Source organism: Ambystoma mexicanum, chromosome 2p (assembly GCF_040938575.1).
Source record: "Ambystoma mexicanum isolate Mex_15411 chromosome 2p, UKY_AmexF1_1, whole genome shotgun sequence".
Classification (NCBI taxonomy): domain Eukaryota; kingdom Metazoa; phylum Chordata; class Amphibia; order Caudata; family Ambystomatidae; genus Ambystoma; species Ambystoma mexicanum.
This window is the reverse complement of record NC_090923.1, coordinates 497,254,633-497,272,923: the sequence shown is the minus strand read 5'-3', so window position 1 is coordinate 497,272,923 and position 18,291 is coordinate 497,254,633. Positions and strand designations below refer to the sequence as shown.

Sequence of the window (18,291 nt, the reverse complement as noted above, 5' to 3'; positions counted from 1 at the left end):
GTGCACGTGATAGTGCAGAAGGGCAAACACAGGGTCACTTGCTGGGCTGTAGCAGCTCAGGAAGGTGGGTCAGGCAACGAAGAACAGGTTCCCACTATTCGTGGAGCGTCTCCCCAAAAGAGCAGACCAGGTTCCAGGAGTTGAGAATGGTTCGATAGCACAGGCTATCTGTGGAAAGAAGAGTGGCCCTCCAGGGCACTCATGCGTAAAATTGCATGGATGAGCAAGGGGCCACTGGTAAGGGTTGCAGGTACTCACCGACCCCCAGTGCACTCTGGACCAAACTTCGGCAGTCGAGTCCATTTCAGGTGCAGGTTCAAATGCAGCACGTGTGCAGCTCTGTGGCTTTCAGCGGCGAAGTTACAACAATGATTCTCTGGTGGGAGAGGTGTCATTTCTCTGCTCCTGGTGGATGGATCAGGCCAGTTTCACTGCAGCAGGCTTCAGGGCTCAGGGTGGCGCAGCAGCAAGGCACCTGCAAGGTTCGTCACCATGGCTGGGTCACACAGGATCCGCGTGTACTCCACTTCCGGACACACTCTCTTTGTTCCAGACTTGGGATTGCTAAGTGTATGAAATTCGGTGTGAGAGTGCCGGGAACAAAGAGCTTGAAATTTACCAAGTTTCAAGGGTCTCCTCAAAACGGCGGCAGTGTTAGAGCAAAGGTCCTGAACAAGCTGATCAGCCCACTGGTTGGTCCAGGGACACATCCCAGGAGACTTAGTAGAAGGGTTTGATGAAGGTGCCGAGAATAATTGCTCCCACTATTCTAATGGGTCAAAGCATCTTCGCAGACCTTCTAGTTCGATCAGATGCTGAGGGGTCCAGCGGGATGACAGCAAGCTAAGGCTGCCAAACCTTGCAGTGGGTCACTAGCAGTTCCTCGACTCAGCTTCTTAGTTTCAGGATACTTGGATCCTATCCTAGGTTCAGTGAGAAATCAAGAGATCGACCTGGTGTGGGTGTTTGGTGCCTTCCCTTATCCAGAACCTCCTGCGTGCCAAAACGAAGAGGACCCAATGGGAGATCTGCTCACATACAGGCACACCAGACGTTAGACCAATCACGGACCATGCTGGTCCCAATCATTCACAGCACACCAGACTTTCTGGCACCCAGGATGTGCATTGGAACTAGACAGTCCTACCCACATCCTGGAAGCACACACACAAGATATGCAGAATCCAGCGATAGCTTGGCGTTTCACGGGAGAATGCATGCCCAAATAAGGATTGACACGGGTCGGCTCAACCTGGGGTAGGCAAAGGGGCAAGATGGCCAAAGGACAGGACAAAGAAACTTGTGGCATGGCTTTATAGAGCCAGGCCACCTTCCTATGCCAAACACGCAAAGCGCGCTTTGCATGGCGAGAAAGGGTTAAACACATCTGAAAAAATAAGATGCCTCCAGCTCTGTCCAGGGCACATCTGCACTTCTCCTAAAAAAAACCTTTGAGGGAGTCTAGGGCCTTTGGAAATGAATGGAAGACCCAAGCGCACTGTACTGTAAGGTACATTGTGCACTTGTAACATTGCAGAAAAGTTGCAACATTGGCCGAAGTCTCCCAGTACTGACTGTCTTTAAGGGCATGTCAGTTTCCCCATAACCAAGTGAGTGAAAGCCCAGTGGATTGCAGCTTAAAGCTGTGCTTCACTGGTGAATTCAGGCTGTGGTGTTTAAACAGCAGCAAAAAGTTGGGGGGTACACAACTGGAGGGAAAACTTCACATAAATGTGAATCTTCCTAACACCTAACACTTGGTATGGTGTTTGTCGGGGACGGTGGGGGTGTGGTCGGGTAGAAGGCCTTACCAAATTTGAATCTGTAAAGCGCTTTAGTCTGAGGCGCCTTGTTTGGTGGGGAAAGGAACTCCTTGAGTTGAGTGTGGCTGCCTAATAAACTGCGACAAAGCATGTTGAAAGCAACCATTCAATTCAATGTCACTACCTGGGCCGCATACATTAGAAGGCAAAAATATAAAAAGATGAGAGGTGATATTTCACATGAGATTAGACAGGGTAGTTTACAAGCATTCTACTTTGTTAGTTCGGAACATTTGCTCTCTTGTTGCCATTGATGGGCTGGGGATTGTCATATGTTTGGATGGATGCAATTTTGAAAAAATGCTAGAAAACAATTGGTGCCATGAGTAAAACATGAAAATGCACAACAGCAAATTATTGGTGTTGAACCGTGTATCATGTTTGTGTCCAGCTGTTGTTCTCTCGTCACTATCATAGAATGAAGTAGGTCAAAAATGCTATGCTCTAGAGCTCTGGGCAAACTGAAAGAGATTGTCAGAGGTACTACTGTTTGTTTTGTTGAAAGGTGGCTCATAGTGCATTAGGTAGTCATTAAATAGTGGGCGCAGGGCTTAGAAAATAACTGTAGTTGAGAAAATTATAATGTTATCTATAACTGGTCACGGGACCTGAAAGCAAGCACTACAGTTATGGCAAAATAGCTGGGGCGAAAGCACAGAATGGTGATGTAATGGTGACTGGTAAAATGACTGCATTGCAGGAATACAGTGGATGGCTTCTGGGTTCATCCCAGTCTGTTTCATGGCATTTCAACATATAGTACCACATACATGTGAGCACAACTTGGCCCCATATTTCCCAGGCACATAGTTATACTACACAAAGTGAAGCTGGTGGGATGATGTTGTACTTTTACAGGTAGAATAATCAACGTCCACTATTTCGGGTTTCTTAATGGAGCAAGAAGACATGTTCTGTTATGCTCTTCTGACTGTGAAGGTGCTGTAAGTGGTGGCAGAGTTGGTGCAGTGGCTGTAACATGCTTATGTTGTCCACTTTCAGATCTGACAGACTGGGCCTCATTATGACTTTGGCGGTATTTGTGGTGGTGAAACCGGCACTGCTGCCGCCAGAGTTGTTTTTTTACCAGTGCCCGGGAATGGGCAATTACTGGGTCATTATGGTCCTGCTGGACCTGGTAATTGCCCATTCCCGGGCGCAGTTAAAAAATGCTCCGCATTCCCATTGGAGCCCCATAGGGACCATAGGGCTCAATGGGAATGGGGAGGCTGGATGCACCGGCACCATTCATAATTGTGCGGTGCAGCCGGCATGGTCTGCTCATGTGTGCCGGTCTGCCCGCCAGGTCAGACCTAGCAGGCAAAAATACACCCGCGAGCAGAACTCGTTGCTTGCCGGTATGGTAACAACAGTACTAGCAAGCTTACCAGTACCGGCAAGCTCACCGGTACCATTGTTACTGTACCAACAAACTTGTAATGAGGCCCCTTGTCTTTGAAAGACCATGTGCAATCATGGGGGAGGAGCTTCATCCTTACCTCTAACCTTTGAAACTGTGTCATTATCGTCCTCCTTCTCCTCCTCACTATCACACATTTTCAAAATGATGATCTTGGTTGTCATTCGCAATATCCTCAGACTCATCATCAATGTATTTGGGTGGAGGTAGATATTAGGCAGACTACAAGTGTAGGTAAAATTTCACCTTTGGTACAAGCCTGTACTATACAGTAAAGTGGTAGTGATGGCTGAGCAGCCAGACGTATCTCAAGAGTAAAGTGAGCAGTACAAGAAGTTACACAAAAGGACAGCAATTACTATGGCTCAAACAAACAGTGATTCAAGGTTTCTGAGTAAAAGAATATACATTTATTTACACCATCACTTATAAAAACAGTTCACTCCAGCACTCTATTGGAAGATAGGGTGCACTGGGTCTGTACATTTAAAAAGACTAAAGTCAATGGTAACTTTACATGTTCTGGGAGACAGTAGTCAGTCCCAGAGAATGGAGTTTAAAGTGGGAAGTCTGAAAAGACAACCCTGTGTCACTGCACTAAAGGTTCTGGGTGACACACAGTAAAAAGATTATGCCTATGGGGTGGGTAAGACTCCATAGTCCATGAGCATAAGTAAAACACATTGAAAATGAAAAGTTCAAAGCCCAAAAATAGAGCAAAAGAGCTGGAGGGCTCTAAGGTAGAGGGAATGTAGCACTTGTTTGAGAAACCTCCTTAACAGTAGAGATGGTCAGGAACATCTCAGAACCTTTTATATTATTATTATGATGGTATTCATTGAGCGCGGACCTAGCTTAGAGAAGCAACTGAGCACTTTACCGAGGTATACAACAATAAGGATACATAACGGAGTGCTTTACAGTGGTATTCAAGAGTACAGATGCATAACAGAGCGCTTTTCAGAGGTAACAGAACAGTTATACAGTGGTGAGTTGGTTACAGAGGGGCACAGAGGAGGGGTACAGCAGTACTGGGTAGCAGGAAGGAGCAATAAACTCGTATAATATAAGACAACTGTCCAGAATACTAGAGAAAATGATAAATGGGACAACAGATATATTATACAATATGACATTAGAGGAAAAAGGAATTAGATTAATGACACTCCAAAATAAAATGGCTCTTGATGTAATCCTGGTTGATCGTGGTGGAGTTTGCAAAATCGTGGGATCAGCATGCTGCGTATTTGTAAGCGACTCCTCCCCTACGATTTTCGAAGCGATAAGAAAGTTGCACATTTTAAGCTCTGACCTTCACCCCCCTGAAGGGAGTTGGGAATTAAACATAAGCTCCTGGTTCTGGGAAGAATTACGCTCATGGGGATGGAAATTATTTGCAATCCTAGTAGCAGTGCTAGGAATATTCATGGCATGTTTTTGTTGCATACACTGCTTACCCATAGTATGTACTGAAATAAGCGAGGAGTGTGTACAGATGGTAGGAAAAAAGAGCACTGCTAAATCAAGAACTCACAGTAATGATGAATCAAAGACAGTAAAAGAATTCATGTCAATCAATATTGATGACAATGAGGAGGAGACCAGTAGTGTGCAAGATTCCGAATCAGAATCAGACACTTGGTCAGAAGAGGATGCAATGTACGGATGAGGCGTTTGGCATACGGCCAAAAGGAGGGTTTGTCAGTCCACAAAAAGTAGGTACCCCTCAATCATGAGGCAATGTACTTTGTTGGCTGAAGACCAACCGCCTCATGTGTTTAGTATTAGAAATATATAGCCATAAGCTTGACTGAAGTGCAGCCATTTTGAAGTGACTAAAATCGCCATTTTGTTTTCTAATGTTTGCCTTTTGCTTTCTGTTAAAACTGCTTTGCTGAAAACTTATTTTGCTCCACTGGTATATTATTATTCATGCAAAGAACAAGGTCGCGAGAGACTTGTTGAAACATAACGCAGCAGCCCAGACAGAAATGCCCGGTCTCCTCAATTCACAAATCCTTGGAAGTAAGCAGCGAGGCATTTTAATCAGTACACAGGTGCCAGCTAGTCTCGTTAATACAGTATAAATGTTAGAAGCGAACATTAAATGGCTTGAATTATGTTCTTCCTTGCGTCCCCCCTTTCTTGAGCCCTGTAGAGCCCCAGAGAGCAAGTTGACCCCCAGAACACAAATCGAAACTAGCAGATAGAGAGGCCTGGAATGTATCTCTCCCCTGCACACAGCTTGCTTGCAGAGAAAAGAAGCAGTGTGTTCTTAAAACAAAGAATTGTGTCTGCAGGCTCATGAAATTGCAAACTGTTGCTAAATAAATGTCTGAAGGTGTCATACTCGTCACAATTGTCAATCATCATGCCCAATTAAAAGGAAATACATTAGGGGCGGTATTGCTTGTGTCACTACTGATTGTAAGATGCTTGCTTTGTATATATGTAACTGTTGTATGATTCTCTCTCTCTTGCATCCCCCGGGGTCTGGAAACACACATCGCGGGGTGTGGGACCCAGTTGGCCAACTGAGACTATTTGCTTTGCAATAAACCCTCGCTTTTGGGAATACAACCTTGTGTCTAGTGTATCAGTGCGTGTGTGGTGATTGTGCCTTGTTTCCATATGCAAGGGTCCCCTAGGGGCCCCTTCACACTCAGACACTCAGACACCTACAGAGGGCTTCTGTGCAGAAGCCCGCCAAAGGACGGCGAACAAAGGAACCAAAGCTGGTTTGGCGCACAGAGTAAAACACTAGAAAGACCTTTTCTAAAATATATGGCAAAAGAACTCGACCGGACCCAAGTTAGAATAAACATGGATTACCGGGTTTTGTTCGAGGCTACCACCTTAGCCTCTAACAGTACCGAGGCTATGTTCATAGTCTGCAGTAGAATAAAAATGGTAGATACCACTGCCACAGGCCAAATCTTAGAGAAAGGGGAACATAAGAATGTTCCATGAGAATCAGACAAAAGGGGATAACTATTAACCCCTCCAGTACTCTATTGGAAGATAGGGTGCACTGGGTCTGTACATTTAAAAAGACTAGTAAAGTCAATGGTAACTTTACATGTTCTGGGAGACAGTATTCAGTACCAGAGAATGGAGTTTAAAGTGGCAAGTCTGAAAAGACAACCCTGTGTCACTGCACTAAAGGTGCTGGGTGACACACAGTAAAATGATTATGCCTATGGGGTGGGTGAGACTCCATAGTCCATGAGCATAAGTAAAACACATTGAAAATGAAAAGTTCAAAGCCCAAAAATAGAGCAAAAGAGCTGGAGGGCTCTAAGGTAGAGGGAATTTAGCACTTGTTTGAGAAATCTCCTTAACAGTAGAGATGGTCAGGAACATCTCATAACCTTTTATATTATTATTATTATTATGATGGTATTCATTGAGCGCGGACCTAGCTTAGAGAAGCAACAGAGCACTTTACGGAGGTACACAACAATAAGGATACATAACGGAGCGATTTACAAAGGTATACAAGAGTACAGATGCATTACAGAACGCTTTTCAGAGGTAACAGAACAGTTATACAGTGGTGAGTTGGTTACAGAGGGGCACAGAGTAGGGGTACAGTAGTATCGGGTGGCAGGTAGGAGAGGTGCAGGCGGTGTCAAGCGAGTCAGGGTGACATGAGGGGCGACGTGATGGCTTTGATGTTGAGGAGGCCAACTTTAAACCTACACTTCTAAACATGTTCCTTCTTGCTCGTCATGAGGAACAATCTGTAACCCTACCACCCCTTCTTACCCAAAGACAGTGGGCTGATCCGCACCACATGCCTTCCTCTCCCCCTGGTGTATGTGCTCTAGACATTTGGACACTCAAAATGGCTACTTCTTCAGCACAAGAAGATGGCACCTTGCAGAATCAGTTACTACAGTAACTGAACAGAAAATCAACCTGCCCTCTAAGAATTATAAGTCTTTTTCATTGCAACTTGTATTCGTGATGGCAAGTAAAATATAATGCAGTCGGTTACACCAGCTAAATTGATTTGCCTCCACCTATCAAGGCATGTAAGAATTTTTATCTGCAGCTTGTATTTGGTCTGCACACTAAAAGCCAATGCACCAAGTAGCAGATAGTTTCTATAACCTCTTTCTTACCACAAATAATGTTACAACTTTTTATCTGCAAATCATTTGTTTTTGGTATACGCAGTGTGGACCCTCCAGGGACCTGAATGAATTGCAATACCAATCCTGCCACGAATCAGCTCTGTGTTGTTCTATTGAAAAGAACTGTTGCATGTGTTTATGTCATGCAAGGTGGTCACTGCAATCTGCTACACAAATATGCCCCAAACTATTACATATTCCTAGTTTCCCTTGAAAAAGCTTACTTTGCTCGAAACATGTGTTGGACGAAATATGTAAGGTGGAACTTTCGTCAATAAATTAGAATGTTCAGCATATAGATGTACTGATTATTTTTTTAAAGCACTCTTTTTACACATTCACCTGGAGGCAAGTGGTGAGCTAGATGTACACCACAAACATGTTTCCACGATCACAACATTACTACAAAAAATAATTTCAACAATGCACTGTTTAGGCGAATTATTATTTTTGCTAATTGAGGCTTGCAATAAGCGATAGTAACATTTCCATTCACCTTGAACTTGGATGACATAATGGCTGAATAACAGTATGTGGAAAAATATGAGTAAGAAAGAACGAAAATGTGAAATTTTGCAATTATGTAAAAATGTAAAGTGTGAAAATGTAAAGTGTAAACTTTGTAAAGCTTTTAAATAAACCATAAACAAATATAAAAAGAAAAATAAATAAGCCTTCATATAAACATATATCAATTTATGTGTTATGATTTGCAAAGTGTTCGGAGAAAGAAATGCTCTTACATAACATTGTGAGAAATCACAGCAAATGTCAGAAAGTGATCCAAAACATAGCTTACCATAAACCCAGCCAATGCAGATGCATTCGAAAACGGCCACAAACAGAAGGCACATTCCGCTAGCTGCGTACGAGTCAAAGAGCTGGAAGACATACATTCCACCCTATGGAGTAAAACATGCACAGGAACATCAGCTGTCAGGCTTTTGACGGGCACGCTTCATAACACAAGTCTGATTTTAATTGCAGAAGCCGCTCGTTATCGTATGGTCTCCGATATTCAGAGATTCCTTCTGTAAAGGAATCAGCAATTTGCCGGTGATTATTTTAATCCGTAGTCACAATCTCCTGCGTGCTCCATATGCCGAACATATGCATTAGCAGATCCGTAAGAAGCACCTGGGAAAATACGACACTTCACTGCTACTGCCAGCCTTCATATGCAAATCTAGAAGCTCCATTTTCTCTAATGTTTCTCGTGGATCGTTCTTAATTACTTCCCTGTTTCAGCACAAAAGATACAATCCTTGACAACCGTCCCCTCTTTTGGGATTGCTCTACCTCATCTCATGAATATGCACATGTCCTCAGAGCAGTGGATAAAGAACAGCGGACCAGTCTGTAAACAAGCCGTCTTAACTCTCTGTACCGTGATGGCAATTCAGCGCATTGAATTGCCCCCAATGGAATCATACAAAGGAAAGCACTTGTTTATGGTTTCAGTTTCCCATTCATGGTGCACAATCAGTTCTTTAATTGGACTGGTCTGCCGCCTTTCTTCAATGCCCTTTCTCCCTGTGGCTTGAGGGGACGCGATTTAACACTGTGAGACACTGAACTTATTCCGAAATGCTTAATGACACATTGGAACTAAATTTTTACTACTAGATATGAAGCTTTTGCGCGTCTCCTTTCATGAACAGGGACCCATACGTTTCACACACACATAGTTGATAGACTACTAAATACGGATCCATAAATGAGGGACAGTTCGGAAGTAACTGTCATGGCAGAGGTGCAAAAGAACACATGCCCAGTGAAAAATAGCCAGCCATGTCCTGTTCACCCATGATAGACGAGACAAAGCAGGCACAATGAAAACCTGAGAGCCCCCTCACCTATCCATAAAGCTGACATAGCATTCCTGGGATGGGAGAATTGTGCAGAGTACCCCACAGATACGTGTCCTTCGTACCAAATGCAAAGACGGGCATTTTGCATCCCCAACCTTGTGTGGCTCCATGTGCCTTGCTGGCTGTGGTACTGCAACCTGAAAGACCTGCAGGGGGTGCTCCTGCACACCCCTGTGCATTATGAGTGGCGGTGGTGGTGAATACCTTGTGGTAGAGGCATCTGATAGATACCTCCCTGGTTGCATTCTGCAGGATGTGGAAGGAGGACCATTCAGAGAAGGAGCAGCATAAACAGAAATCCAGAACTGTGTAGCAGTAATGAACAGGTAAGAAAGAAATAGCTTAGTGTGTATATATGCATATATGTATGTATGCAGGCATGCATACAGGGGGATGCGTGTCTAAGAATGGCTGCACGTGTGACTGTGCGTGCTTATTTGGGATTGTATGGAAGCTATAGTGAGGGGGCAGTGAATTAGTGTGAATGAATTAGGATGAATGCAGCAAGGCGGGGTGATTGGGGCTGGGCTTACTGATTCGTTGAGTGTAATCAATGGGCAGGCAATGATTGGCAACATTGGCACAGCCAGCATGGGTATGTTTTCTTACTATTAAGAGGGTTTTCAGAGTGTGCAGCACTACGGACTGAGGCGTTTTGCTGCTTGGAGGAGTCTGTCTTTGGAGATTGAGCGAGTCCCTTTACGCTGTTTACTTCATCAGCTGCTTTTAACACCCACGCCGGAAGCAGAGCGTCGCAGAGTGTTTGCAGAGTGTTTGCAGAGTGTGCAGCACTAAGGACTGAGGCGTTTTGCTGCTTGGAGGAGTCTGTCTTTGGAGATTGAGTGAGTCTCTTAACATTGTTTAGTTAATCAGACTGCTTTTAACACCCACTCCCGACGCAGAGCAAGCTCAGAGTAAGCTTTACACTCCCTGCAAACCGAGAAGACCAACTTATGGCTTCCCGAATGGAAGCAGACGTGTATTATGTCCCCCAGCAAAGAATGAGGAGTAAGGTACGTGCAAGTGCGATACCTAAAGTTGTGCCCGTTAATTGCAGAAGCATGTTTGAAGGCGAGATTGAAATGGAAGCGCGAGGAAAGACTGCAAAAAATTGCGAAGCAAATAATATTTACTTGAGCTGTACCTCTAAATCTAGAAATTGCCTCCCTGTCCCCCGGCTACCTTTCTCCTGTAACTGACCTTATCGAGAATGTGGCCATGGATCCCCTTGAATATTGAGCAGCAACTGCTGAGTCAGAGTCTCCTCTCTCCCCTTGGACGCAAGCACTGATACCGACAGAAGAGTCATCAGTCCAGAATCTGGGAGGGTCGAGAGTTGGAAATCCTTGCATTGAAACGGAGCTGAGACAAATTTAAATCGAATCTAAAAAAAACGAATATGACGTATGCATTAGCAGTACCACAGAATTACTTCAAGTGAAAATGAGGGCATGTGAATGGCCAAATTCAAAGAATCATGACTCCGCCCCCAGGCTATTCCTAAGTCCTCTGTAGTGAAAAAAATAATTCACCTCAGCAGTCCAAGGCTGAGCATTTCATCACCACACAATGTAAAATTGGAAGGAAACGACTAACCAAAAAGGTAAAATGCAGAGTGCTTTCCAAAAAAAAGAAATTACTCCACTTCAGATTTAGGCACTTTAAAATGGCATTTCAAACCCTGAGAAGCAAAAAAAGATACTCCATGTGAAAATGGACTAAGACACATTGGAATTGACATGTTCTCGCCAGGGAAATCATGTGGAGTTTTAGAAATTACGGATGAGGACCTACTGACGGATGTAGTCAGCACATTCGCAGAAATTGTCAACATCTTTCCCGCCAGCAATATCACTAATCCCAGGATCCGCAGATGACTGTCACACAATTCCGCCAGCACTTTTGCTTAGTTTAAGTGTACAGGAAATGTTGTAAACTCAATAGAACAAGAGACTGAAAATCCAGCAATATATCCTGAAACAGTGACAGAAAACAATGCCATTATTGGACCACAGGTGAATGCGCCAATAGAAAATAAACTAGCCCCTCCCAAACCCCAAATTGAGCCTCTCCTGCAAGGTCTCAAGACGAGTGATAAGGGCACCTATAGTGCGAATGCAGAGTGCGTAAAAAATCTGACACCTAAAGAAAATGACAACAATATGGGAGAATTGAGAAATAGACCCAGGAGGGAAAAAAACGAAGAACAGACAATCCTAAAAGCACTAATAAGAGTGCTATAATAATGAGAATAGAAAATAGTTTGGGGCTTTTAGAATCACCAAGAACATTAGAATCTTAGACGAAGGAACCGGTGCCCCAGCCAGAGGAAATCATACACAGAATGAGATCTCCTGATCAGATTGGGGAAGAATTGGTGCTCATCCCACCTTCTAATAAAACAGAAAATCACAAAAGAGCTAACAAGTAGTGATTCTGTCTAAACCGATTCTACTTGTTCAAACTCACCTTCCGGATTTCGAAACAGAAAAGGTATCTTGAAGCATAAAAACAACAACAATAAGAACAATGTGCCAGGAGACATCAATGCTAACCAAGATTGGGGAAAAACCTTCATACTTCTGTGATCTCTGCAGTAACTATAACTCTCACTCCAAAGATAAAGTTGTATGAGTCACTGTGCGATAAGTATAAGGATCAGTTAACGCTAATCGCACTGATGAACTCAAAATTAATCTCCATTGAAAATGTTATCGAGTCAATGAGAGAAAAAAAAGAAGGGAAAGAGAGTTGCATGGAGTCATATTGAAATCACTAATTGACTCACTTCAAGATGCCAAAGCCGACAAAAGAGTTTTTTAGGAGTGCGAGAGATTGTTAAATGGTCAAAGACAGACTCAAAAAGGAATATGCACAAACCATTCTTGCCATCTCTAGGACGGAGAAGTGGATACAACCTTAATAACTGTACCAGTAGAGACTGAAGAATCATCTAGAGCATTTAAGACAACAGAAAGTATCCCATCCATGAAGCAACCCTACATAACTTTGACTGAGACTCACTCTACACAGTTAGTGCCAGCTATGCCCCACTACCTGTCTGTGTACAAGTGGTGGTAAGAGCCACGGTCCACAGTGGCGAAATTTGCTCCATATCTGAGGAAAAGTCAATGAACGAATCACAATGCAGTCATCAGAAGACAAAGGATGAGCAAACTAACGCAAATCCCTTTTCGATCTTCAAACAAAGCACTAGCATCAATAACTGCAGGAATTCAGAAGGAAAAACAAATCAAACGCAAAAATCCAAAAACATCAAAAAATGGGCAAAGGCAGAAACTTGCAGTTCAAGGAAATTCCTGAAGAAATTAAAAGGAACGGAAGAGAAGGTTAACACTCATGAAGTGTCTTCCTCAGAAGAAGATTCTGAGATCCCTACTCCCAGACCTGCATGTAAGACTATCAAAAAAAACAGTTGCCTGAAAAGTGCCCCTGTAGAGAATCCATCTCAGGCCAGTCTGGATATGAGTGTTACGGATCTGTTAGAGCTATCAACTTATGAAGACACCATCGACTCATCTAAAGAACTACAGAGTAGAGTGTTACTAATCAGTCCAACAAAAGAAAGTGAGGGTGACGATGCAAAATTGAAGATGCGACTCAAAGAGCTCCTTGATTTCGTACACTAAGTGAAAGAAGAAAATTGGTGAGACACAACAATTTGAGAGAAGATGACATAGAGCCTCCAGAGAGATAAAGAAAGTCAGTTGTAGAGAACCCAAGCGTGGTATGGTAAATGTGTAACAGCTGAAAAATTACAGCACAAACACCTTTTCAGCAGAAACGTACTAAAATCGAAGAAAGGAAAAAAATCGGAGCCAAAAGCAGAACAATGATGAAAGAGACCGTATAATCATTGAAAGGATACGAAAGGTTTAGGAATGAATTAATCCTAAATCGTTCAAACTTGATGATCCTCCTGCAAATATCCCAAAACTACAATTTACTACATCGAAGGATATAAAAGTATTCCACTTTCCGGATGAGAACGTCAACGACAAAGTCAATTTCACCATGAATTAAGCAATCTCGGTAGCTACCATGCTAGAACCAAGTGATGACTTTCGATCGTTGGGGTTTGATGTAAAAACCATTGAATCAAGAGAAAAGTAATGTGCAGATCGGATGGCAAGTTCACCGCCAACTGTGCCCATAAGGACAAAACGGAGAAGACAATGTTCCTTCCGGTATGAAGAAACCCTATTGAGATCGTCTTGTTCGAAGGAGCCTCCAAGACACATGAAGGATATAATCTAGTGAAAATGTCCAATGGAGACTTTAGAAAAAGGAGTGAACCGATGGAGTATGCAAAGAAAGAAATCATGCGCTCCAGCGCATAAAAGTAACCATCCAAGGCAAAAAATCTAAGAGTGCTCATTTAGATGCGGCTTCCAATAAAAGCAGAATAGACATCGAACTGTCTTGGTATTGATTAGCAAGATCACTTGCAGTGAACACTCAGAATTAGAGCCAGAAGGCAAAAGAACATGAAAATTGGAAAGTTGGAAGCTGGAACACCAGGGGTTTCCAAAATTCATTTAATGAAATGCTCCCTATTCTCCTCGAAATAGACTTGATTTGTCTACAAGAAACATGGCTAAAGGAGTCCCCGCTTCTTGATGGATATACTGCCTACCCTAACGATGTAAGAGGAGGGCCAAAATGCAGACCATCATCAGGACTAATAATTCTAGTTAAAGATAATCGAAATCTCAGTGTTGTACAAACACTAAATCGGAACCCCTGTGTTCAAGTGGTTAAGCTTTGAAATAATTGTAACATAAGGACAGTAGAGGACATATTAATTGTGAACCTTTACTGGAACCCAGAAGGAAAAGAAGATTGTGTTTTCAATGAATCTGTAACAGGCATGGTCGACAACAATCTAGCTGAACAGTTAAACCTTAAAGTAGTCATCTGTGGAGATTTGGATGCAAATTGTGTGAAAGGAAAGCCAAAAAAGCCCCCCAAAAAAACTTAAACTCCAATAAGAAAAACTGAAGAGGTGTCGAATTGATGGAAGAAATGACCCTGAGAGTTCTGCACTTAGTGAACGTAAACATCGATGGTGACATTCCACCAGCCTTTATGTGGACTAATGGAAGTAGCAAAGCAATTCTCGACTACTGCTTTGTATCCAGAAACCTGTTGCCAGAGGTATCAAGAATGCAAGATGTAAAGACCTCACATAGCGACCACGACCCTTTGATCATGACACTTAAAATAACCCACATTAGTCCACAAAAGAAATGGAATCATAGAACGTAAGTTGAGGGAGGCCTAAACCGACTACGAATAAAATCTACTGAAGTCCAGAAAATAACTAAAGACCTTGTTGTTGAAAAAAGAGCCAGACTCAGTGGAATGCAGCCGTACCTTAATGGCTTTTAGGGAGATAAAAAAAAGGAATAATGACATCAAAATTCAAACACTTACACATCTTTATTAAAGATATAATAATACAACAAAAAGCTACTAAGAAAAGACCTTAGAGAACTGAAGAAGATGAAGACTCCAATTAAAAATTAGTTACTAAAAAAACAGAAACAAAAATACAGGAATTGGTTAAAAATGCAAAGAACAAATATGGATTTGAGGGATGCCGAAAGTAAGCTCGAAGCCTTTGCGGAAACAAATTTGAGGATCTTCTGGAAGCTAATGAAACAAAAAGGACAAGTTGTATATTCACGGCAACTCAACCCAATAACGGAGGAAGTATGGGTGAACCACTTTAAAAATGTATTTGACAAGCCTACTGATCCACCTGTAGAGCCATAGAAATGCAATTTAAACAAAATAGGCTAGGAGATAAAGTGTGAAAGAGACGAGATCCTGTGTCTGATCAAAAACAGTAGCAAGTCCCGAGCTCCAGGCCCAGAAGGGATCGCTAATGCTCTAATGAAAGAGGTGTCCGGACAATGTGCAGAATTCTGTGAGAAGTTAGTCAACAGAATATTTATGAAATGTAAAATACCAAAATCATGAAAGTTGGCAATAATGATACCGATCTTTAAACAAGGGGATAGAAATTTCACCAGGAATTATAGACCAATTGCCTTACTCGATGTGGTGGGGGAAATCTTCGCAATGGTCATCTTAAAGAGATTAAAAGAATGGATAAAAACATAACATTCTCTAGATAAAAGACAAACAGGATTTGTAAAAGAAGTTGGATGTAATTTAAATCTCCTGATTCTAAATCTGCTAAAACAATGAGCAGAATACAAGAAAGAAAAATCCAAACAGCGAGTGTAGACCTGGGCCAGGCATTCGATAGTATCGACCGTTCGTTACTATGGAGTAAATTGAAGAACAAAGGATGCCCAAGTGACTTACTTGAAATTATTAAAGAACTTTACTTGAGCACAAGTATGCAAGTAAAGCTGGACCAGCAAGGACATTTATCAAAAAAGATCTGAACGTCCCAAGGGCTGAAACAGGGGTGCCCCTTAGTAGCCACCCTGTTTAACTTCTTCATTGATGATACAAAGGAGTTTTCTGAAAGACAGCAACACCTTTCCTCCGAAGATAAATGGGGAAGAGGTAGGTTGGTTGCTGTATGCGTACGACCTGGTCCTTCTAGAACAGAACAAGATTGGTCTACAAAGGAAACTCATTATCCTGGAAAAATATGTTGAGAAAGATCATCTAAAGATCAATGCTTCCAAAACCGTGAAAATGTTTTTTGGAGAAAAGAAAAATAAACCAAAAGACGCCTGGATATTAGACAAAGAAAGGCTTATACAGTTTGTGAACAGAAATACTTAGGTGTGATCATAGATGTGTTTAAAAGCGAAAGACCCTGGATAGAGAATGTGAGGAAAAAATTACGTCAATTGACAGCACAGGGGATAGTACTAAATAAAGGGTTCAGAAAATGTTCATTAACTATGATTATAAAATATTTTAACCAAAAGGTAACTCCAGTTACCTTAATTACTCACACTTAGAGAAACTAACTTCTCACAAGAGGTTAGGGAGGATGTCCTACCGATTCCTGTCTCCCCAGAAATATTTACTGGAATATCCTGACATTGGAGTTGGAACGTTAATATTAAGATATGTACAAACCAGCTTCCGATCCTCTCAATTATTGGACGTAGGTTGGGCCTGCCAGCTAAAAATAAATTGTGCAGGATATGTAAAATGTTGTATACATTGGAAACCCCTAGACATGTGATGACAAGGGGCCTCATTCCGAGTTCGGAGGTAACCACGCCTCTATTTGCGGCATGGCTACCTCCAAACTCATCCAAACTCGTGCCTGGTGAATGGAGTAATTACCGTCCATTCCGAGGTCGGAGGGACCGGTAATTCCCCATTCACCAGGGCTATTCCCCATTCCCATTTGAGCCCCCATAGGGGTTAATGGGAAGGGGGAAGGCAGCAATAACAGTACCGTTATTGGCCCCGGAGTCCCTTTGCAGGTCCCGTCCTTAACGCCTGCTAAAAGCAGCCGTTAAGGAAGGACCCAAAAAGGGAAGTCGTAGCAGGGTGGTAAGGGTTTAAGGGCACCGGTCTCGTTACCGGTGACCGTTAACCCTTACCGCCCTACTCGGCCCATGGTGTAAAGAGCTTGCTGTTGCATACATGTGCAACTTGGGGGATTTTGTGGGTGAGCACAATGAAATCTTTTGATTTTATTGTCTAAATTCAGGATTGATGAATGTACAGATTGGTCTATTTCGAATCTGTGTAATAGAAGAGAAACACCTGAATCCTCTGCTTGTATAAGTAAATATCCAGGTGATACACTGGGCCTCATTAAGGGTCCAGTAGCTGCCGGACCCGTAGAAAATTACCGGCACCTCACATATATGGGAGTGGGGACACGGAAGAACCGGCACTGCTGATGGCTTTGCCTACCGGGACCACTGTACCCCGCAGGGTTAGACCTGTCGGGCACAGCAGCTCCGGCAGGCAAACCGTAGTTTGCCAGTCTGGAAAAAAGGGTGCCAGTGAGCTTACAGGCACTCTTATTTTCGTACTGGCAAACTAGTAATGTTTGCCCAATGTCTTATTGTCAAGATTAATTGATATGAGATTTTATGGTTGAGATTAATTGATTAAATCTAATAATTCGTTTTATAGATTATATATATTGTATTATGTTTTACGTTGTTTGTTATATGTGCAAAGTTCCTTGTGAGCTGAACACGTTGAATAAAATAAATAAAACATGGTACTATTGTCATTATGACAGCGTGCATCTGCCTTCTTACACTGGATTATTACTGGAATACGTTGTGGGATATGTTATCATTCATTGGGAAATGCTACTTTGATCGATCAGTAGTCTGGCAGCAATTGGATTGCTTCATATGTTAGTTACACTGCTGGACTGATGGTAACTTTCACAAAAAATGTGTGGTAAAATGCACAATTTCAAACCAATATTTAAATACTTTCTTGTGTGGAAGAATGCTCCAAATCTCCTTTGGTTGGTTTGGACTACCTAGTTCGCATGCATTTTTGAAAAATATGTATGACTTTCCAATAAATTAATTCACGAGCCCCCACTGGATATGCTAGAACTCCCAAATTACCTTGAATCCAAAATGCATAAGTAATGGTAACAGAACTTGCTTTGGCTTTGATGTTATCGATCGTAGTATTACCCAGTTTAATCTTCCTAATTTACACACCCTTCAGCGGTTCTAAGGCTGAGTTGGCTATGGCAGGATTTAAGATTGCAAAGTGCTGGTGTGACCTACAGTATCTCAAAAGCAAGTGCTTAACTCGTAACTAATAATGGTAATGTCAAAATAATGCAATCCTAAAAAAACAAACAGGAAATAAAGATTTGTAAAGGTATGCCAGAGGACCCAAGTTCGTGCTACATAGTCACCATTCAGCAGAGTTCCCCAGGCCCAATGAACCCTTGGTCCAGCAATGATGGAGGACTCAGCCAAGGGCAAGTTAGAACTGTCGTTTATTTTCCATAACAGACAGGGATCATATAGGAAACAAAATCTCCAGCAATCACAGCTTCCGATGCCTGTTCCATGAGCATTTAT

At 42.4% G+C, this 18,291-nt stretch overlaps 1 protein-coding gene across 1 annotated transcript in view; it reads right to left on the bottom strand.

Moving 5' to 3' along the window:
* The window catches only part of SLC6A11 (solute carrier family 6 member 11), a 1,097,166-nt gene that overhangs the window by 163,858 nt on the left and 915,017 nt on the right, over nt 1-18,291 (bottom strand). Inside the window, exon 12 of the mRNA XM_069643914.1 lies at nt 8,182-8,284. Within this exon, the coding sequence (XP_069500015.1) occupies nt 8,182-8,284 (103 nt within the window). The remainder of the gene's footprint in view (nt 1-8,181; nt 8,285-18,291) is intronic.